Below are 22,550 nucleotides of genomic sequence, written 5' to 3'. Positions count from 1 at the left end.
GTAAAGAACATCCCTCCATGGCTTCTGCATCAGCTCCTGCTTTCTGACCTGCTTGAGTTCCAGTCCTGCATCCTTTGGTGATCAACAGCAGTATGGAAAACTCCAAATAAGCCCTCTCCTCCCCAACTTGCTTCTTGGTCATGATGTTGTGCAGGAATAGAAACCCTGACTACGACACTGGAATATTTCTACGTATTCTCTTCAAGAGGCCTTGACTACTGTACTGGATGGAGCTGACACAAGTGAGGGCCATCAGAGAGAAAGGAAGGAGCCTCAGTTGAGAAAAATGCCCCGGTAAGATCTAGCGGTCAGGCATTTTCTCAGTTAGTGATCAATGGGGAGGTCCTGTCCTATTGTGGGTGGTGCCATCCCTGGGCTGGTAGTCCTGGGTTTTATAAGCAGGCTGAGCATAAAACAAGCCACAAGCAGCACCCCTTCGTGACCTCTGCATCAACTCCTGACTCCAGGTTCTTGTCCTGACTTCCTTTGGTGATGAGCAACAATGTGGACGTATAAGCTGAATAAACGCTTTCCTCCCCAACTTGCTTTTTGGTCACAGTGTTTTGTTGCAGCAATAGAAACCCTAAGATGACACCCAAGTAAAGAATTACCCAAGTAGGACTCCATGAAATACTGGCCAGATTCGCTGGAGTTCCAGTTTTTTTAACTTAATTCATCTGAACCTGTTCTCTATAAAATGGAAACAGTACCTTTGCCAATGGTATGTTAGGTGTTGTTTCAGTGACTTATTTAAACTGTTAAACCTATTAAAAGTGGGAAGTAAATGTTCTGTAAGCTTAAAGAATTGCTATCTATTTTAATATTCGGGTTGTAGTTTACATGACCTTTCTTAGAAGTATTCTCTTTCCAGTCATAATGAAATCTTTCTGACCTAATTCATTACAGATAAAGCATTCATCTTTTTACATACTCTGGATCTGGAATGTCTGGGCCCATTTGTTAAAGGCTTGGTCCCCAATCCATGATGCTGTTGGGAAGTGGAGAGACCTTTACCTAAACAAAGAGAGTTAGGTCCACAGCAGTGTGCTATTGCTATTGGAGGGAATATCGGGCCCTCACCCCTTCCTGGACCTTTGCCTTCCAGCTGCCATGGAGTGAGCAGTTTTTTTCTGCTATGCCCTGTCAGGGAGCCATGAGGTACACTCTGGTCACAGGCAATAACACCAAGGGACCATGGACAGAACCAAACAAATCTCTCACATTACTGATTGACTTCAGCATCTGTCTCAATAATGACAAACAAAACCACACTCATCACCTGCTCTTCAATGTCCGTTCAATTGCATGTTCAATAAAATACTGGCTTCATGAAAAGTATAATCATCAGAAAATCCAAACTCCATGGGCCTGGCTTCTACACTGTTTTAACTCTAAATCTCCCCAGATCTGCTACAGTGTAACAGAAACCCAAGAAGATGAACAAACCCTTGTACATCTCTCCTTCTTTCTCAGCAAAGCTTAAGAGGCCCACAAGGAAGGCAGCAAAGATGGTTACTTGAGGGTAAAACGCTTGGAAATTTCTTGCAGAATTCATCTATTCTCTATGAAAGAGCCTGGGAGTGCAGAACAGGCTCCAAAGTCCAAACTTAATTAAAAAACTATGCATTTTAAAACAAGAACAGCAGGACCGTTCATGGTGATGTTCACAAGAACAGACCACCCAGTGAGGTTGGGACTTGTTTTGGAAGTCACTGTATCCACACTGTATTGGATAATGCTCAGCACTGCACAAATTCTCAAATATTTTATTTTTTATTTTATTTTTTTTATTTTTGAGAAACTGAGTGAATCCAGTGGCTGTCATAGAACTAACACTTGGAGAATATGCGCCTCTATCACCACTGACTCTACTGATACGCTGGTTGTGTGATATTTACGGGTGGTTGGTGTGTAGACATCTTTGGGAATGATCTGGATTCAAATCTCAGCTTTCTCAATTACTGAGTGCGGACCTAATTTCCCTGGGTTCAAATCCCAGGTATGCCTCATTAGTTCTCTGAGCTTCAATTTATTCATCTGGAAAATAGAAATTATATCTATATATATATTCTCCAAATAATGTCTATATAGATATATTGATGTCTCCAAATTTCTTTATCTGTTGTGATTCCTTAGGGTTCCACAAAGAACTGTATTTAATTTCCCATGTTGCTGCAGCCTAGTGCATAACAGGACTGCAACCGGGTGAGGAAGGTGAGCATTCCAGAGACGGAAACCGCTAACTGAGCATAGAGGGAACTCAACCGGGAGCTTGACAGCCACTAGCAAGGGCCGGCCGTTTCGCCATCGTCAGTAAGTCCAACCAGCCGCTTCTAAGTGCAGATCAGGAAAACCAACCCATCCAAACCCCAGTTTAGATCCTCCCACCAACGAAGGGTCCCTCCGCCTCTGGCCTCCGGCGGTCGAAGGATTCTGGTTTCCGGCCTTCAGGGAACTACGTTTTCCAGCATGCCCTCTGGAAAGAGGGCTGTCTTTTGCACTGGATGACTACCAATTCCGGCATGCTATTCGGTTCACTAATAACTCAGATGACAGCGTGGGAGGAGCCCATTGCATGCCGGGAATTGTAGTGTAGACGCGGTAGGCTCGCAGATGGGCGGGGAACAGCCCGCCAGTTCTCGTCCGCTAAGGGGGAATGATTCATAGAGTGTTAGGAGAGACAGTTCTGCTCGTGGAAGCCCGCTGCGAAGCCCAACTCTTCCCCAGGGCTGGCAGACCGAGGGGAGTAGGCAGGGCCTCTGCCTGACTCAGTCTCTGGTGGCTCCTCAGGCCTCCACCAAGCCCTGGGCCTTGTCCGGGGAGGCCTCCAGGCGCCGGTTGCTGGGGGAGCGGTGACGTCGCGGGGTGAAAGTTGAGGGGCGGTGACGTAGGGCCTGCCCGGGCGGAGGCTGGCGGGTTGGAGGCTGGAGGGAGGGAGGGAAGGAGGGAAGGAAGGAAGCTGGGAAGGAGCGAGGTAGCGGGGGCGCGAGGCGTTTACCTGGGAGGCAGCGGCTGGGGCGCGCACAGCGGCTGCGGCTCCCCCGCACCTGCGGCCATGGATGAAGAGCGCGCCCTCTACATCGTCCGGGCCGGCGAGGCGGGGGCTATCGAGCGGGTCCTGAGGGATTACAGCGACAAGGTAAAGAGCTCTGGCCCCGGGCGTTCGCTGTCTCGCCCCCCCTCCCCCCGGGCCGCCTTCGGGGCTTGCACTTCGCATCCTCCCCCATCCCCCTCATTCCGGGGATGCGCATTGCTCTCCCCCGAAAACGTTTCCGGCTTGGGCATGCGTGTTTGTGCCCCCAGCCTTTCCCACTCGTTCATCCTGCATCTACCCATTGCCTCCACTATAATGCCCACTCCGATTTCTGGCCCAGCAGCCTGTCCTGTGGTCTTCTTAAGCGTGCAAGGCACACCCCCAGAATCCGTAGATGCGCGTCTGCCTAGTGCCCCATTCCTGGATGCATAAAATGCATGCGAGGCTTTCTCACCTGTATAGTGTGAAAATACATGCTTCTCTGCATAAACTCGGCCCTTGACATGCATAAAACATAGCAGCAATGATGGCAGGTCTTTGTGTACCTGTACCATTGTATGGTTTACCAGGCATTGATGTCTTCTATGTGATCTCCTTTGATATCCTCCAAGTGCTTATAAGTAGATAGTATCATCTTCCCATTTTGTAGATGAGGAAACCGAGGTGCAGAGAACTGAAATCACGCCCCAAGGTCATGGACATATGTTGCAAGTGGGTAGAATATCCAACTCCTAATAATACCTGTTATTTGTATCGTATTAACAGCTTTTCTGTCCATTATCTCATTTAATCTTGACAGCAATCCTGTGAGGTATTATCTGTGTTTTGCAATGGAGCCTCCAGATGGGCTGAATATCTAGCCCAAGGTCATTCCTGGAAGCCAGAGCCTTCCCACCTAGGTTTTCAAACTATCCATTCACTGGTCTTTCGCTACAGTGAATGGCATCTTATTATTAATACCACTTCCATCTCCGGAGAACCTCTCTCTCCAAGAACCATTATATCTTCCTTTTCCTTCCAGCAGTTTCTCATGTTCGCTTTAATAAGTAGCCAACCTAACACCTTTACGCTGTTTAGGAGGCTAGACTTGTATGACTCTCTTCTCTGAAGACCCATCCATCACCAAGTTATACCCTATATATAACTGACACCTTATTGTTCCTTTTCCCCTTCCTATTTATCAGCCCTCTCTGAAAGAAACATGGCTGTATGTCCCTGTATACCTTCTCTTTTGGGCCCACTACTCCGCTCTCATATATTTTGAATCAGTGAACTGCCAGTATGCCATTTCTGTGCTTAGTAGAAAATACCCCCAGAAGAGACATCCTTCTTGTTTAAAAGAACCTTCATTCCCATTTAATCTTCCCAGCAGTCTAGTGAGTACAGTGAGGAGGATATTCCTCATTTCAGATAGTAACACTCAGGATAATAATGTCTTCCCAAAGTCACATACCCAATGAAAAACGAGACTGACAGTTGAGTCTAGCTCTAAGTCTAGTGCCTTTTTTGCTGTTTGCTTTTTTAGGTAGAATGCACAGGCTGTATTCTAGTCACATCTTAGCCCCTTCACTTGATATGCTTTAGTGTTGATCATATCTGCCTAATTTAGGAGAAACTCATTTAATGTGTAGGTGTACATACTGCATATATTGTATTATTTTAACTTGATTTATTATTGCCTCCAGAGAAGATATTGGGGAGCTACAAGCTGATTTACAAAAGTATAATAGTTTTGCTATTGTGTTGAATTAACTTTTATTAACTGTTAATGCTTTTTTTTTTAGCACTTACTATATGCCAGCCAGCAAACAATGATAGGAACCTTTTTTCCACAGGGCAGGGAGGAGGGAAAACCTACACTGGGATCTGAGTCCACTATGCACTATGTTGTAGCTGAGCTAATTAGGTCCTGTTTTTATTTGTTTCCTCCAATTCATCCCTTCATTTCCCTGTTATCCCTTCAGGTTGGTTTCTTATCACTCATGGCTACGTCCTGTCAGAGCTCGGCTTCCCCTCTTCATATTGGAAATGTTTTCAGCGTTTTTAGGATCATCTTCTGTTGTTAAGGCAGTGTCTTGAAAGGCTTCAGAGGATTCCTAGACACTTTTTTTTTTTTGGCCAAGCCAAGCCTGAGACTGTTCTGACTTGGTGTAGCTGGGAGCAGTTTCTGTGTCAGGAGAAAGCACTCGTGTTTACTATCGGTTATAGTAGGAACCATGCAATAGGGCTTGGAGCATAGGAGTGCTGGGCCTCACATTGCAATGCAGCACTGCCCCTCAAAGGGAGAACCGGATGACGTGACTAGGAAGGGGCTCTTTGGGTCTGTGGTCAGGCAGGAAGAGTAGAAGTAAACTGTCCAGATTCATGGTGTATGGGGTTTGTAGATGGATAGCAGCCCTACAGATTTCATATCTGGAAAAATGGATTTGAACCATGTAAGAGTAAGAAGTGGTTGTAGGCACTGAGGAGTCAAGCAGAAGAGGAGTGAGCAGTGTGGAGAGATTAGTTCGTTGTTTGGCAGAGGGGGCTCTTTACGCTACCTTTTTTTTTTTTCCGAATAAGCGTCCATTGCAAGTGTAGTCCAAAGAAGATGGGATCTGGTATCAGGTGAACCGTGGTCCTAATCTTAGCTCTGCTGTTACCAGTTTCATGACTATGGATAAGTTATGTTGAACCTCTGAGACCCAGTTGCCCTGTCTGTAAAGGAGGGATTCACACACCATTCTTTTTATTTATGTGTGGATTAGATTAATTGAAGTTGAGTGCCAGGCACTAGGCACACTGTCCTATGAAGTGTTCCCTTGTTAAGTCAGGAGGAGCTACTAGTCAAGATCCTTCATGAGGTAGTGTGCTCAGAGGACAGGCTCTGGGGCTAGACTCTCTGGATGCTGATTCTCCATTTATATGTGGACAAGCTCATGCTGCTTAACTTTGCTTTATATTCCTCTGTCAGCTGAGAAGAAAAGTAGCGTCTATATCCTAACGCTTTTGTCAGCACTGAGTGAGTTCTGTGTGTAAAGTACCTAGAACAGGACCTGCTGCTAAAGGAGTAGCCCGTGGGTGTTTGCTCTCAACAAAGCATGTGGTACTGAATTGATGGGACACAGTAAGAATTTGGGGATCTTTCTCCCTGTTTTATCTTAACCTTTGCTCCTTCTAGTGGTACCATTACTGCAGTCCTTCTCTTACTGTGTCCAGAGAAGACAGCACCTGTCTGACTCTAGAACACACCTCATTTCTCTGTACAGAAATTCATTTCCAAGTCTTCCTGCTTCAATCACTGGCTCTTGTTATTTTAGGGAGAGAAATCTCTATCCCATAAAGAAAAAAAGTGTTTCTGACAAGGGTAAGTTGCTTTGGAATAGGAAAATAGTTCTTTGAAATAAGAGTGGCTGTTTCTCACTCTTAAATTCACCTATTAACATTTATTGAGTGCCTTCTAGGTGCTGTGTAATTTCCTAGGAATTTACACACACAATCCCCTTATATTAAAAGTTATAAGGGAGGTGGGATCATTTTCATGTTTCTTTGAATAGTAGATTAAGGTCCAGAAAGACATGGTGCTTGCATACAGGCTCAGGAGCACATGGTGGGGCGTGGCGTGTGTGTGCTCTTTAGATGCCTGACCAGGTCACGTTTGCAGGACTGTGCTTCCTTTCCCTTGCTGACTCTGCTTTTGAGCATAGGAAGGTTTTGTTTTATTTTCAGGTGCAGTATACTACTTTGTTTGTAACTGGTGAGCCCTAAGCACTCTCTTTTAGTTGCAGAATGAGTTGTTTACTTTGAGATGTCTTGCTATGGTTTAGACTATCCAAGCTCTTGGTCTTCCTTCAGAGTCTATTCTGACAACAGGTTCACTAGAGAGGTTGTTTGCCATCATTATCTTCATTGTCATGCACCTGAGGTACATTGTAATATTGTAATTTTGTTGTTGTTTTCATAACAGATTCTCTGTGTAGCCCTGGCTATGTTGGAGCTTGCTCTGTAGACCAGGCTGGTCTTGAACTCAGAAATCTGCCTGCCTCTGCCTCCTGAGTGCCAGAATTAATGGAGTATGCTATGCCTGGCCACATTGTGATTTTTTTTTTTTTTTTTTTTTTGAACCACAAGAATTTGAGGTTGCACTAGACATTGAATCCAGTCATGCTTGCGATCAATCTGTGCTTGGCTATTGAGCTGAAAGAAGCAAACTGGCCAACTAGGTAAAGAAAGTGACATGTGGCCTTCACTGGGACTGAGAAATTGATAGATGGCATGACAAGCCCTAAGGCCCACTGTCCCACAGCCATCTTCAGCGGGATTCTATTTTGGAAATAGAGCAAGTTTATGGACAGATGAGGAATGAAAAAGTTACTTAAGGTACTGTCACTGAAGTAGGTTTCCAGAGTTAGGTGCAGGAAAGGAGGACTCCTGAAGCTCAAGCTCATCACCCTTCTGCTAGAGAATGGGGCTGATAGAAACTGATGGAAGCAGTTCTAGAAGTGCAGCCTCTGCATTTGAATGGGGGAGTTAAAGATCCTGGGTCCTGTAGGAGGATGGTTCGCTTTCCATTTTTGAGAAGGAACTTTGACTTTGGGCTTGTCTTAGGTTTTTGCATAGAGATATTCTTGTTACACTTTGTTCTTTGATTGTTCTAGTCTGTTTTGACATCTAAGAAGTAGTCTTTGAGTATATCTGTAGACATCAATGAACTAACTCTGAATTCTCTAATAGGTCAGTGTTTAGCCAGATACTAGGGCCGTGGTAGCCCTGTAATGAATACCTACCATGTGCAAAGTGCCAGCCATAACATATACAAAATAAGGAAAACCTTATGGAGTGTAAAGTGCAGCTTGAGCAGGGTTTCACGGAGTGAGCAGTAGGACTGGACGCAAACTCGAGGTTGTGTGACACCTGAGGTTTGTCAGGGCTTCTTTTTAGTGATAAAGCCCACAGTCCTGAGTCTGGTGTGTCACCGAGAGGTTCTAGCTTTCTTAGTCTTTAAATTGAAGGGTGATTTTATGCTTTGATTTATATTTGACTTGCTCCTGTTCTGGAAGTGAAGTATATAAAAGCTGGTGTTTAGCTGGCTAACAGCTCTCAGGAGGCATCCACACCTAGGACGCTCGTTCTCTTCCCATCAGTTGAGCTTCAGAAAGGGGAGTGAGGCAACAAGACTGAAAGTTCAAGGCCAGCCTGGGACACTCAGAAAGCCCAGGCTCAAATAATTCAAAGTCTTTAAAAAGTGTTGGAGAGAGGCAGAGAGCATGTTAGGTCTGAGCTAGCTTGGATAAATGAACTAGCCTTACAGACCCCAGCATCTGCTGAGCACAAATGATTTTTTGAGGTAATTTGTAGTGCCCACATGCTAGTATATTTTCTAAGTAAGCGTTCATGTAACTAGATGGGCTTTTGAAAACTTTTATTTGAAAAATGTTACTTTTTATTGTTATTTTAAATTTATTATTTAAAATTGTTATTTTAGGTTCAGATCTAAGGTGAAAAAGCAACAGAAAAGTGAAAAACTAGCCCTTGATACTATTTTAGAAGGCATAATTCTATATAGGAAATACTTAGAAGATATTTTTGTAACTTACTGACTGTCTTCCCAAAAAAATAATTACTTTTTTCCTGTCCTTCCTTTATAAATGCCAAAAAAAAATTTTTTTAGGAAAAATAATGTTTTAAAAACTAGACACAGGCTGGTGAGATGGCTCAGCAGGTAAGAGCACCCAACTGCTCTCCTGAAGGTCCTGAGTTCAAATCCCAGCAACCACATGGTGGCTCACAACCATCCGTAAGGAGATCTGATGCCCTCTTCTAGAGTGTCTGAAGACAGCTACAGTGTACTTACATATAATAAATAAATAAATCTTTAAAAAAAAAAAAACTAGACACATTTATTCCAAATAATTTACAGAAGTAACATTTTATGTAGAATGGCAAAACTAAGACATTTTGGTTTCTAAGTACAATTATTTTCATTTGCAGGGAGCCTTTACAGAACTTCCACATAGAACATTATTAGCTCGCTGCCTCCTTATCTTTAGTATTAAGTTTCAGTGAACCTTGGGCTTGTGGATTCCTAAGTATAGTCCTCAGATTTATGACCTCCTCCTCTTCCCCTTTCCTCTCCTTTCCTTCCTTGTTCATTTATTCTTTCTTCATCCTTTATTCCAAAGAGTTTTTATTATAAAATAATCCTAGTGAGTCACCTTTCTTTGAGTTGCTGTATATTTTATCAGATGGGCATATGCTCAGTAGAATATCCTGACACTGACATACACGTTTTACATTCAGCTTGCCTCTCTTACTGTATTAGAAGGCACTGTTGTGAATATGCTTATGTATATAATTTCTCCTCTCATTCTGCATGCCTCCATTAAAATAAGTAATAGGAGTAGGAGTTCTGGGTCAAATGGGGTAAATGTTTTTATGGCTTCTAGTCCGTGTTGCCAAATCACTCTCCCTTTAAAGGTTTGTGTCAAATGGTACTGCTTTGGGCAGCGTTATGCCAGCATGCGATGTCCATTCCTCACGTGGCTTTCTGCCTTCAGTCTTGCTCTCCTTGAGCTAGCCTATAAACTACTGCACAAAATACTCAAGCTCTTCATACTCTATCCTGGCCTTCCCTGGTCATCGGTAGCCTGTTGTCATTTCAGATGTAAAGTTTCAAGTCTGTGCCTTCTCTCTGCAACACCAGCTCCAGTTGGTTTGCATCCATGCTTGAGTAGCCTCCCTGAGGTTTCCTTAAATGACCTTATCTCTTAATCTCTTGTCTTCCCTTTAACTGTTTTTTATACTCAAGACTGCCTCTCACCCAAAATTTCTACAGCTCCTTTCATTCAAAAACGGTTGCCGAAAAGCTGCAAAACAGAACCACCAAACGATGCTGTTTTTCACACTTAATGCCCCTTTTTTGTGGTGGGTGGCCAGTCCTGCTGGTCAGTGTGGACGGGAGATAAACAGGAGAGTAGACAGTGCCAAGGAGTGGCTCTTTGGTTTGCCTCAGGATGAGTTCAGGTGGGATTGATTCAGAGAGCACATGCTCTCTGTGAAAGTTGTAATTCTGTGCTCCTGGTTTGTGACCACCACTCCCTATGCAAACAAGCCAGTTATTCTACCCATTCGCCTCTGCTCTGCTACACAGTGGAAAGTATACACTCTGGCCAATCATTCCAGGGGAGCCACGACACCTTCCTCCCTTCCAGTTAATTTGTCCTTAATCTCATTAGCAGCACTAGTAGCAGCAGCAACAGCTTCCTAATGTATACTGTTTACTACTTGCCAGGTAGTGAGAGATTTTAGGTGCCGTAAATGTCAGAGCCCTCACAGTCACCCTCTGAGCTAAGGATTACTTCATTTTCATAAGAGGAACCCAGGCACAGCTTACTAGCTTGAAGTCACAACTAGTAAGTTAGGAAGCCTTTTTTCAGGTTCTCTGATGATTTCTTATGGAATGCAAAAAAGAAAATCCTCGTACACTGAAGGCCTTTCCAAACCTCAGTCAAGTCTGTGCTTCCATTCTCAAGGTCTTTCAGGTGACACCCCAACACTGTCCATGTTTTAGTCTCAGAGCTGCCAGCTTCATGAGTGTATCGCATACGTTCACGCACCCACAGCAAACTCCTCATTTCCCCGAGAGTCCAGCTCAGACGTCCAGTGCCTTGTGCTAACCATTCTACCTCTTTGGGTAGTTGCTGTCTTAATTCTCTCTTCTCCCATTGTATTTATGCCATAATCTTCTCATGTGGTTTTATGTTTACTTACTTACATGTCTGTCTTACTTTAATAAGAATATTGAGATGGGAGAACAATATTTATTAAAAATTAGTTTATATATTTTGTTTAAAAATCTTTAAAGTTTATTATATATTAAAATGACAGTGTTTCCCTTTTCCCTCCTCAGCATAGGGCTACTTTCAAATTTGAATCAGCAGATGAAGATAAAAGAAAGGTAAGGTTTGGTGTGTGTGTGTGTGTGTGTGTGTGTGTGTGTGTGTGAATCCTGGGTGGTTAAGTAGTGGACTTGTTTTCATCTCATGGTTGTTGGTTAGTTTTTGGTTTTAGTTAAGTTTGTCAGGCTTCCTGAGAAGAAAGAGGTACAAGGTTTAGGGTGGGTTAAACACAGTCCCTCTGTTCATCCTACAGAGCCCCTGGGCTTACATGAGCTGGGGAAGGGTTCAGTGGGGACTATCACTAGACTTTCTTACTGCTAAAAGGGTGCCCTTTTTTGGTGGCATAATTCGAGGTTGTGAGAAATGCCAGGCTAATTAATGTAAAGCTATGCTAAGCCTGGGAAAAGCAGCTTTCCTGCTGCTGCCCCTCAGCCGCAGTCTTCTCAGCACTGAACTTACTTATGTTGCTGCGGCCCTCTAGATTACTCGCCAGCCTCCTAGTCACAGAGGAGAATGGGGTCAAGACACTCACACATACGGGCGTGTGCTACTCTCACTACACAAGACTACCTAATGTATGCTTGCATGCTGGCACTGCCTATGGCTGCCTTATTTGGTGTGTTAAAGGATCATGTTACAGAAGAGAAACCAGTCCTGCCCTTTTGTTTTTCTGGGTTCTGTACCCCCTCTATCCCAGCCTCACAGATTCAGGATCAGAGAAGTCTATGGCTGAGTTAGTTCCCAGTGTCAGAATCTTAGATGCTGGTAGTGGGTTGATAACCTTACATATGTCCATTTACCTATAGCCAATCTCTGTGCCTGTTTCTCATTTTTGGTTGTGAGCCTAGCCTGTAACAGCTGAACCATCTCTCCCGTCTGTGCCTGCTTCTCTTTATCTCCTAAGATTTATTTTCATAATCGAGACCTTCTTCTGGATTACTGCATAAGTGTGTTGTTGTTTTTGAGACAGGGTTTCTCTGTGTACCCTGGCTCCACCATAACTCTCTCTGTAGACCAGGCTGGCCTCAAACTCAGAGATCTGCTTGCCTCTGCTTCCCCATTGCTCAGATGAAAGGCTGCATCCCCACTGCCCAGCGCTACGTTAGTTTTTGAGCTGTCATCCTTTCACTGTGTAGGTACACGTGCTTGTCCATAAATCTAAGGCAGCAGTCAGGCCATGTCATTCTTGGCCTTAAAATCTTCCTGGGACTTCCTATGACTGGCAGGATGACATAGTAGTGTCAGAGATCTGATCTGTACATGCTTCTACAGCCTGTCATTTCTATTCCCCTTGGGTTTTATGCATGAAGTGCTGATGGTTACCTGTACATACACACTCTTTATTTGTAGTTTTCCTCTGTTAATTACTCTCTATAATAAACCTGTGGGACTCCTGCTGGTTGGCATTGTTGCTCATCTCTATTTGTCACATGTGCAGTGCTGAGCTCACAGTGAACACTCAAGAAATCCATTACATCAATGTCATGGAGTGGAAAGAAGACTTACTTTTGGATTTGGACAGTGCCAATAAGTCAAAAGATACCTTTTGGAGTAGAGATTTATTGAATGAACATGCTTTTTGGATAACTTTAAAAACTGGCCGCCTTAGGGAGAGTCCCTTATTTAATGAGTCAGAAGCTGGGGCGTAGATGCTAAGCATATGTACATCTCTAGATGATCTTTATACAGAGTGCACAGGATCTGTGGCGGACAAGCTGGTAGTTAGCTATTAAAATTAAGATGCCTTTTGCCCTTTGACCAAAGTGTGTCTCTTTTGGAGATCCATTTTGTTTAGATTGAACCCAAGTGAAAACTTTTTCATCAAAACATTCATCAAGAGGAAAATATTGGAAAGTCAGTTGAGGTGTATTGGGAATAAATACTAGCACATTAATTAACATAATAGAGTACTAGGAAGTGGTAAAAAGAGAGAAAGTCTATTATGTGCTATTGGAAGGAACCAAGTAAGGTATTAAAGCAGGCAGTGGAATGGCAGACTCACGATAAACATTCAAGCTAGGAAGGCAGCTACTTACCACGTGTTTGATTGGGAGAACTCACCCTCTGTTTGTTACATCCATGCTATATTAGGGGTCAAACTTCAGAATCTTGGGTAGCACTTTTACTTACAATAAGTACATTAAGAGCAGGAGACCACCCAGTTAGTAGAGTGTTGGCCACACTCTCAGTACTTGAGTTCAGTCCATAGAACCACAGAAATATTCCAGGCACAGTGACACTGTAATCCCTGCACTGGAAAGAGAGACTGAAGAATCCCTGGAATACACACACACACCGGCACATACATACATGCACATACAATGTGCATAAAAAGCTGAATACAGATGCTTTATCTCATCTAAATGTCATTGGAGAGGGGAATTTTCCTATATTAGTTATCCATGGTGTTGTTTTCTGTAAGGTGGTAAAAAGCCTGACATTGTCTAACCACTCTCCCTCCTTATTGAATACATGGGTTTGATTCCAGCACACGCAATTCCCCACATGCTCAAAGTTCCTCCTACTTTTAATATTTACATATAAGTACACATCTTTCCACGTACTTTAAGTCATAGCTACGTTGCTTTTGTTGCCTGTTATGGTGTGAACATTATGTAAAGTTGTTAAACTGTGCTCTGAGTAATGATGCAAACGTCCCTGCTTGTTCGGAGCAGAGATGGGTTTTTCCTAATTGCTTTGATGCAGAGGTTGTTTGGATCTGTTGGTGTGAGATCGCCCTCTGCTACTTTCAGATCTCTGGAGAGAGTAACTTCTGCCCTGGTGTTTATTGCAGTTTGTGTGTAGGTTCCTGCTTCCTGGGAGGTCTGTTATAAACAAGAGTCATTAGGGACCTAGGTAGGTAATCTTCATTAATGCAAAACATCACCAAACAAATCTGTTTCAGTCTCCAAGGGTTAAAACCACTAGTGACACTTTGATGCCTCTGGTGCCTTTCAGACCTGACAGGGAAGCTGCAGGACAACCCCATGCTCACAGCTGTAGAAGTTCTCTGTGGAAACAGAGCAGTAGGCACTTCTGCATTGAGCCCAGTGTGAAAATGTAAGGAATCAAATGACCGTACAGATTCTTTGCTGTCCTTGTACTGTCTTGAATGTGCTTCCAGAGCATCGGTTCTCAACCTGTGGGTCATGGACCATTTGGGGATCATATGACCCTTCTCACAGGGGTTGCCTAAGAACTCAGAAAAACACAAGTATTTGTATTATGACTCATAACAGTAGCAAAATTACAGTTATGAAGTAGTATCGAAGGTAACTTTGTGGCTGGGGTCACCCCAATATGAGGAGCTGCATTAAAGAGGCATACATAGCAGTAGGAAAGTTGAGAACCATTGTTCTAGAGCCTTCTGTCAAGTCACTACTTAGTAACAACAAATCAAGGACAGTTCTGTGCTAGAAAACATCAACCAAACATCCACCCATAGTAATATCTTTCTAGTATTAAAACAAACAAACAAACAAAAACAACTTTGTGACAACCTAGAATAAGGGGCAGTGGCGCCTCTCTAGATCTGGTCCCTGACACTTCTGCTGTGATTTTCAGTTTTACAGAGGTTTGCTTCTCCCTCTAGTGCCATTCAGTGCAGTGGGCATTTAACAATGAGAAAACTGATCACATTGCTCACACTGCTGGAATGTGGTGAATGAAGCCTTATACAGAAAGGATTCTTCAATGGGCATAGTTCTTCCGTGCCCACTCCTATGTAGCTGTCTCATTACCTTTCGAAATATATTTTGGAATACTTAAATTATAATCCAATTCCTTGTTTTATCTCTTATTTCATCACTCACTGTTGAGACACTATTTAAGAGTCACACTTAAGGCTGGAAAGATGGCTCAGCAGTTAAGAGCACCTACTGCTCTTCCTGAGATCCTGAGTTCAATTCCCAGCAACCACATGGTAGCTTTCACAACCATCTGTAATGGGATCTGACGCCCTCTTCTGGTGTGTCTGAAGACAGCTTCAGAGTACTCACATACATAAAATAAGTAAGTCTTTGGGGGAAAAGAGTCAGGCTTAAGGTAGGAGCTAGCAAGGGATGTATATATTTTCTTTAAGGAATAAAGCTGGCTGCGATTCTAATGTTAGTGCATCCGATGCAAATCGTGGCAGGTGCATGTGAGTCATTGAGGTTTGGATAGAAGCACCTGCTTACTTCACTTCCTCCCCTACAGTGGTGGACTGTGATTACCTGTCAGTGCATACACACATGTATCATGCAAATCTGTGGGATGGGGGAAAGCAAATGGTGAATAATCTGGACACCCACATCCTGAGACAGTGAGGGCTCCTTACTTTGGTTTTTAACACAGAATGTTTCTCAGAAAGCAGTAAAGAATATTGCAATAAAAGTTGATAAAGATATGTCATAAAATGAATTGGGTTGGGTTACAGCTCAGGGACACAGTTTGCCTAGCATGCGTGAGGCCCTGGGTTCAATCCTCTGTCCGGGGGTGGGGAGAGGAGTAAAATATTTGACTCTCTTATAGCATTATCACTGGTAGAAAAGCTTCTTGTATATAACATTATCTTCCTCAGAAGGATGAGCATTAACATACTTAAACTACAAACATGTCTCATCGCTTTAGATTCGGTTCTCTTAAGTGGCAGCTCAGTCGCTGAGTTGAAATTGTGAGCTCTTCATGGGGACAAGAAGTCTGGGTTCTTAGCTCCCAGCACTGCATGAGGCCCTGGATAGGCACCTACACTAACACAAGTTCAGATGGGGGAGGGAACCTGGAAGTTGAGTGGAGGCTAGAATTCATGTGAGTAGAGTGTATTGTGTGGTTTTGTGTTTTACATTCTTCTAGTTATATATCAAAATTGCACACTACAACTCACAATGTTGTTCACTGAGGAAGCAAGATACAAAAGTCTATTTGAGGAGCGATCATGGCTTGGAGTTCTGCTAAAACCTACACAGAGAAGTGCAGCAGGGACCTACACAGAGAAGTGCAGCAGGGAAGTCCACTAGATGCTACTGCTTGACTGTACTGCTGTGGAGTAGGCTTTTTTGGTAAACTTTTGAATTATAACAGATTGAACTTAAGACCATAATTATTTAATAACACAGTATAATACAATTGTATTTTAGAATAGTGTGATTGGGGGCAGAAACATAAACCAGTTCTTTCTGTTTTTTTTTTTTTTTTCCAAAATTGAACTTTCCTGATTACTTTATTAAATTAGAGTAGTATTACTTACAAAGCCAGTTTATATAGTGAAGTAAATGTATCTGAATACAAAGTCCATTTTGTTATTTCCAACATATCAGTTTTAAGCTTCCCCCCCCCTTTTTTTTAAAGATTTATTTATTTATTATATGTAAGTACACTGTAGCTGTCTTCAGACACTCCAGAAGAGGGCGTCGGATCTTTTTACGGATGGTTATGAGCCACCATGTGGTTGCTGGGATCTGAACTCCAGACCTTCGGAAGAGCAGTCGGGTGCTCTTACCCACTGAGCCATCTCACCAGCCCAAGCTTTCCCTTTTAAACTTGGATCTGCATATTAGAGCATGTATAATCCACACATTTCCTTGGTGGTTCTTTGTATCAGGACCCGTGCTAGGCTTAGCTTCCTGGCTTGCCATTGGCCTGTGGTTTTTGGTTATGCATACTCAGTTACGGATACATAAGTGCTGGCGCTTGTCACTGCGGACTATGGAAAATGAGTGGCAAGTGTGTGAATTACCTTCCTCCAAGGGAAATGTGCCAAGGCAGAATTGTTAATCCTTGGCTTTGAATCCACTGGTAGGTAACATAGCTCGAGGCATGGATGCTTGTTCTGAAAGTCTTTGTTCTTACTCTGGTCAGCTGAAAATGGCAAAGTATTTTTTTTTTAATGTTTTTTTTTTTTTAAAAAAAGCTTAATATTACGTGTACATTTGAATCAAACTTTATTGGATGCCTTTACCTATGTACCTACCTAACACATAGGTACATAGTATACATATAGTGCTCAGTCTGAAATTAGTCTCTTCAAAGACAACCTTTAGGCTGGGGAAAGAATGCAGTTGTAGAACGCTTTCTAGCCTAGCCAGGGCTCACAGCGCCCGACCCCCTGCTCTTCCCTCTCCCCTGCCCTCTCACGGCTCAGCTGCAGACTGCTTTCTAGCATATCCAAGGTTTTGCATGCCCCTTACCGGACAGATGATAACTTGAAATACTTTTAACTCCATTCAAAGATGAGCACTCAATATCAGGTACACACCTCAGGTTTTTATTTTTAAAGCTCCTGTCTAGCAGGACCCTAGCACAGATCTTAACTGTTAGGCAGAATGAATGCCCAGCCATAGTGCAAGTCAAACAATTTGAGTTTTATTCCAGACTGTACCTTTCACTGTAGATGTTTTGCCAGATAGGGGAAAAGGACAGAAAAGCTCTTCTAATTTAGGGTCTTCCTGTGATCTTTAAAAACAATCACTGTGTGTGTGCACATGCATGCTCATATGCCCATAGGTGCACATGGGAATGGACATGACACATGTGGTGAGACCTGAGATGGGGACTCTCTCTAGTCCAGTTCCTGGAATGGCAGCTTCACTCCCACCTTGTTAGGAGCTTCTGTTGTGCAGTGGCTGCGTTTGCTGGTCCTCCTGTCTGTACCCTTGTTTCTCTTTAGGAACACTGGCTTACTGATGCAGTCTGGCACATCTAGCTTTCCAGTAGGTTCCGGGCTAGAACTCAGGTCATCAGACTGGCCAGCCTGTGCTTTTACTTATTTATTGAGTCATTTTCCTGGACCACCCTAGGTGATCTTTATGTTACTTTTTAGGGTACCTTCATAGTGTATGGAGCTCTATAAACCAGCACCCTAATGAAACCTATCAAAATTATTTTTTAAAGTAAACACTTTTTTTTTTTTAGCCCCAAGAGTATATTATGAAGAAAATATTTACTGAAAAAATTCTGGAATTCAGTTAAGAAAAGTGAAGTTGGTGGAATGTGTACAGAGCTCCCCAATAAACAGGCATTGTAAAGAACATCTGGCTATGCGTTGAGGGGCTGTCTTCTCAGGAGGACACAATATTTACATTTCTCAGTGTACTTACTTTTCTCTGGCTGCCTTCAAGATTTTCTCTTTCTCTTTAGCTTTTAGTAGTTGGTTCTTTCCTTCTGCCATGGCCTCTTGGGATCTGATTCAAATTGACAGGCTGATTTTCCAAGTGCTTTTACCAGCTGGACCATCATGTGGTCCCCTTTAGTGATTTTTAAAAGCATCTGTGTAAAACAGAACGTCTGTAATGTTATGGTGAGTAAATAGTATATATAAATACAATGCTTTTGCCAGACCCACACAAAGGTGAATGGGAACAAAGCTGTATTGTACTGAAGTGACTCCAGATGGTAACTGGAATCCACAAGAACAAATCTAAAGACCCAGAAGTGATAATAAATAAGGCCAATAAAACAAATATCATATGCTTACTCTTCTTTATTCAGCTTCCTTAAAGATGATAGAAAGTAGTAATTATAATTATTGTTGGATTTGTATCACACACAGAGTATTATAAAAGAAGGCTACTTTATAAGAATATTTCTATACCCCTCCAGAAAATTAGTATTAATCTGGAGCGGATCCAATAAGATGCATATGCTAAGCCTTAAAACAGAGGTTCTCAACCTTCCAGTGCTGCGACCCTTTAACATAGTGTCTCATGTTGTACTGACCCCCAACCATAAAACTATTTTTAATTGCTACTTCTTAACTCTAATTTTGCTACTATTATGAATCATAATGTAAATATCTCTGTAAATGATGAATAAAATATGTTATATTTCTGCAATAGACTGTTACTTAGTTAAAGAAATAAGTAACTGATATGTGCTAATGGTGAATGGACTTTGAAAACAGGCTAAATGAAGGAAATCAGGCACAAAAGTCCAGACAGATGTTGTATGATTTCTCTCAGTGTGAAACGTTTTGGATAACAGATCCTTGGTGACAGAAAATAGATTAGTGGTTGCCAGGGAGCTGGGACTAGGGAAAAAGAGGAGTCAGGATTTACTGCTGATGGGTATTGAGTTTCTGATGGGAGTGATGAAAATATTCTAAAATTAGATAGAGATGATGGTTGCACAAGTGTGAATATGTACTCTAAAAACAAATAAGTTGTGTACTTTAATAGAACGAACTTTGTGTGAACTGTATCTGAAAACATTTGGTATAAAAAGAAGTGTTAGTCGATACAGTATACTATATGCCTGTTAGTCTTACAAGTCCTGTGCGTCTTTGTGCACATTTAACCCTCACAACAAAGCTTTAAGGTGCATACTATAGCTGTTTTGTTTGACAAGAGAGGGAACAAAGGTACAAGGAGGGACTACTGTTTAAACTAGTGAATTGGTAGGCCATGGTTCACACCTAAGCAGTCTGGTCCCATTGCCCAGGCGTTACACCATGTCAGACTAGAAAGATCCATTGTGTGGCCTGCAAATCTCCTTATTTTCTCATTTAGGTGTCCAAATTTTGAGATTTGTTGCAAAGTATAGACGGACCTTAGGCACTGAGCTGATGACCAGCATGGAGAGGCGTCAGATAGCATGCTCCCCACGAGGGGCCAGATGCAGACGAGAGCACTTGGAATGAGGAACTTGTGAGGAAGATGTGGGGCCAGAGCAAGGCTTCAGTTCCTCTTGTCTTTAGTGACCATGCCCAGAGGTGGAACAGTATGTTACAGTGCCGGCCTGTGCATCCTTCCATACGGTGTGGTACCTCAGAGGTACCCTCACCTGCCATCACTCACCAGCACCTCTCCCACTTGGACTGGCTCTCTCAGTTTCCACGTTCCTCTCTGGTCTGCTCCATTCTTCGGTTACCTCCTTCCGGCTGCTTAGACACTTTCCTCCTGCCCAGTAACACACCTCCAAGAAGCTTCCTCTTAGAACTGCTTGCATTATTTATTCAGCATTTAGTACGTAGCTTAAGTTGATGTGTATTAAAAGGTACTTAGTACTTACTCATTTTACATATGTGAAATCTCTAATATTATAAATTATTTGAGTCATGTTCTCTTATCGCTCACTAACCCAAAATAGTTTTTTTTTTTTTCACTTAATATTTCTCCTAAAACTTTTTTTTTCTCATTTGGAAAATTGTGATATGCAAGAAATGAAGATATTTCTTCTCTAACTGCCAATATTAAATACCTAAGTTTTCAAGACTAAAGTTTCACACATACACTGTGGAAAAAGGGATTTTTTTTTTTTTTTTTAAATAAAGCCACTTAAATAGTAAGAGAAAAGTTGTGGACTGGTTTAACGTTGGAAGAGAAGATGTTTTTACATTTGCTTCTCTGCCTTCTGTCAGGATGAGATGAGCAGCTGATGGGTTTGTAAGTGTTCTTTTGCACCTAAGCTGTCTTTCTCATCTGTTTATGAATGTTTGATGCCACAGCATGTCTTTCTCAGGACTGCTCATTAGCAAAGAAGTTTGAGCCAAACCCATTTCATGATTGTTACTCAGAGCTCTCAGTCTTTCTGACAGATACAGACCCTAGTCATAGGACTGTACTTCTGCAAATGGACATATCCAGGAAGGGAAGGTGGAGAAAGAAGTTAACAGTGAAATAAAGCTTCATTCACAGAGCCAGTATCTAGTAAATAAAAACGAGAATTACTTTGTCTTTCATAACATGAAGTAGGAAAAAACCCTCAAGTATATCAATATAAAATTGATGTAAATAAATATGAATTAAGGTGAGTGAGTATTCTTTTACAAAATTTGTTTATATATAAAAAATAGTCCCATTTGCCCCCAGAATCCTTTTCTGTAACCTTTACTACAAGTATTCTTCTCTATTGTAAGAGTAATTCATTAGCTGTTTAGTATTTTTAAAATACAACTTTTGAATAGTTCTCTTACAAAACTGACAACAAATTACTAACTTACTTCCCACTACTGCTATAGTAACTTCTCTTGGTCCCTTCCCTCTCTCCCTGCCTCCTTCCCTCCCTTCTTCCCTCCCTCCTTCCCTCTTTCCCTTTTTCCTCTTCCTTCCCTTCTTCCCATCACTTTAGCTCATCCTCTTTCTTGCTTTTGCTCACTTGCTGTACACAGAGGGCAGAAGTTGAGAACTATCAGATTCAGGTGGCTGACCTTGAGTTCCAGTTAAGAACTAAAATTAGATCCCTGTGGAATATATATCCCCTGACGTCTGGTGGAGAGTGTGGGCATAACCTTGAACAGCCAGAAAGACAGCATCCAAGGGAGTTTGTTTGACTCTAAAAATTTATTTGACATCTCCTTTAATAATTTAAAATTCATATGACTTTCATATTATAATTTGTAATGCATATTTAACATGTACATCCCAGAATTTTAGTATCATTGTGGTCTGAAAAGATGCACTAGGACTTTGACATGAGGCCATGTCCCCAAATAAACATGCATGGTCTATTTTAAGACTGAAATCCTATCCTGTCACTATAGGGTCCTGGTTGATTCCAGTGAGTAACAGATGATGTAGGACTAGTGAGCATAGAGAAAATACCAAGGGGAAAGTCCATGGTCACTGAAGAGAAAGTGCCAGACTGTAAGTATAGCTTATTTCATTGCCTGTACAAAAGAAGAGCAAGGAATGTTAAGTAAGATGAAAAGTGTAAACCGTGTTTAAGAATACAGGTCTATTTTTAGGAGGGGGATAAATTACAACCCCCATTTCCATTCACTGGATTAATTTAATACAGAGTAATTTTTAATGTTAGGAACATTCATTTTTACCTTGTTTCTTGTATATGACAAGTATCACATACATGTCTGCTCCTTTAATTTTCCCAATAACCCAAAAAGTAGGTATTCTTTACAGATGCGGAAGATAAAGAAGCCCGTCATTTGTCCCAAGTCCTAAAGCTGAGGGAAGTGGCAGCTGGGGGTGAAACCCAGATCTTCAGCCACCCGTTAATACTGGGGACATAACATTCTGCAGCTCACACTCAGTGTCTCTGACATTCCCAGGGAAGAGCAGACATACATCACAGGGCCTGCTTCCCTCCAAGTTGGGAAGAAAGACGTCTCCACAAACACGGATCAGAGTCAAACGTGCTCGGATCTGTAGCCAAGACTGCAAGAACCCCGGACTTAGAGCAAAGAGACATTCCTTCCTGCCTTGGGATGGGGAGAAAGATGGCATTATTTTTAAGACAGGAATAATTTAGCAAAGTGAGCAGTTGAGAAGACACACTAAATATTGGAAATAAGAAATTGAGAAGGCCTCCGGAGAGGCCCATTCAGGTATTAATAAGTCACTGTGCCTGTAGCAAGGATGCTGTGACACTGATAGTTGCATATAAGTTTATAAAGGTCAGTTACAGGGACTCTGACCTCTTACTAGCTGTTGAGCTTGCATGTGCTTAGTTGATGTGACACTGCGAGACTGACAGAGAAGTCCTGTCATCAGCAGTGTCGTCTTTTTTTAAAAATTTTTTTTATTAGATATTTTCTTCATTTACATTTCAGATACTATCCCGGAAGTCCCCTATACCCTCCCTCCTCGCCCCCCCCCCCATCTCCTACCCACTCACTCCCACTTCTTGGCCCTGGTGTTCCCCTGTACTGGGGCATATAAAGTTTGCAAGACCAAGGGGCCTCTCTTCCCAGTGATGGCCGATTAGGC

General features: G+C 42.3%; 1 protein-coding gene across 7 annotated transcripts in view; it reads left to right on the top strand.

Moving 5' to 3' along the window:
* Positions 1-2,956: 2,956 nt before the first annotated feature.
* Positions 2,957-22,550, top strand: part of Ric8b (RIC8 guanine nucleotide exchange factor B) — a 100,444-nt gene continuing 80,850 nt past the window's right edge. For all 7 annotated transcript variants that reach the window (XM_029542183.1, XM_021204863.2, XM_021204860.2 and 4 more), the window contains exons 1-2: positions 2,957-3,139; positions 10,923-10,970. In XM_029542183.1, coding sequence (XP_029398043.1) covers positions 3,056-3,139; positions 10,923-10,970 — 132 coding nt within the window. In that variant the 5' untranslated portion in view covers positions 2,957-3,055. The remainder of the gene's footprint in view (positions 3,140-10,922; positions 10,971-22,550) is intronic.

Source organism: Mus pahari, chromosome 9 (assembly GCF_900095145.1).
Source record: "Mus pahari chromosome 9, PAHARI_EIJ_v1.1, whole genome shotgun sequence".
NCBI lineage: Eukaryota > Metazoa > Chordata > Mammalia > Rodentia > Muridae > Mus > Mus pahari.
This window is presented reverse-complemented; position numbering and strand designations above follow the sequence as displayed.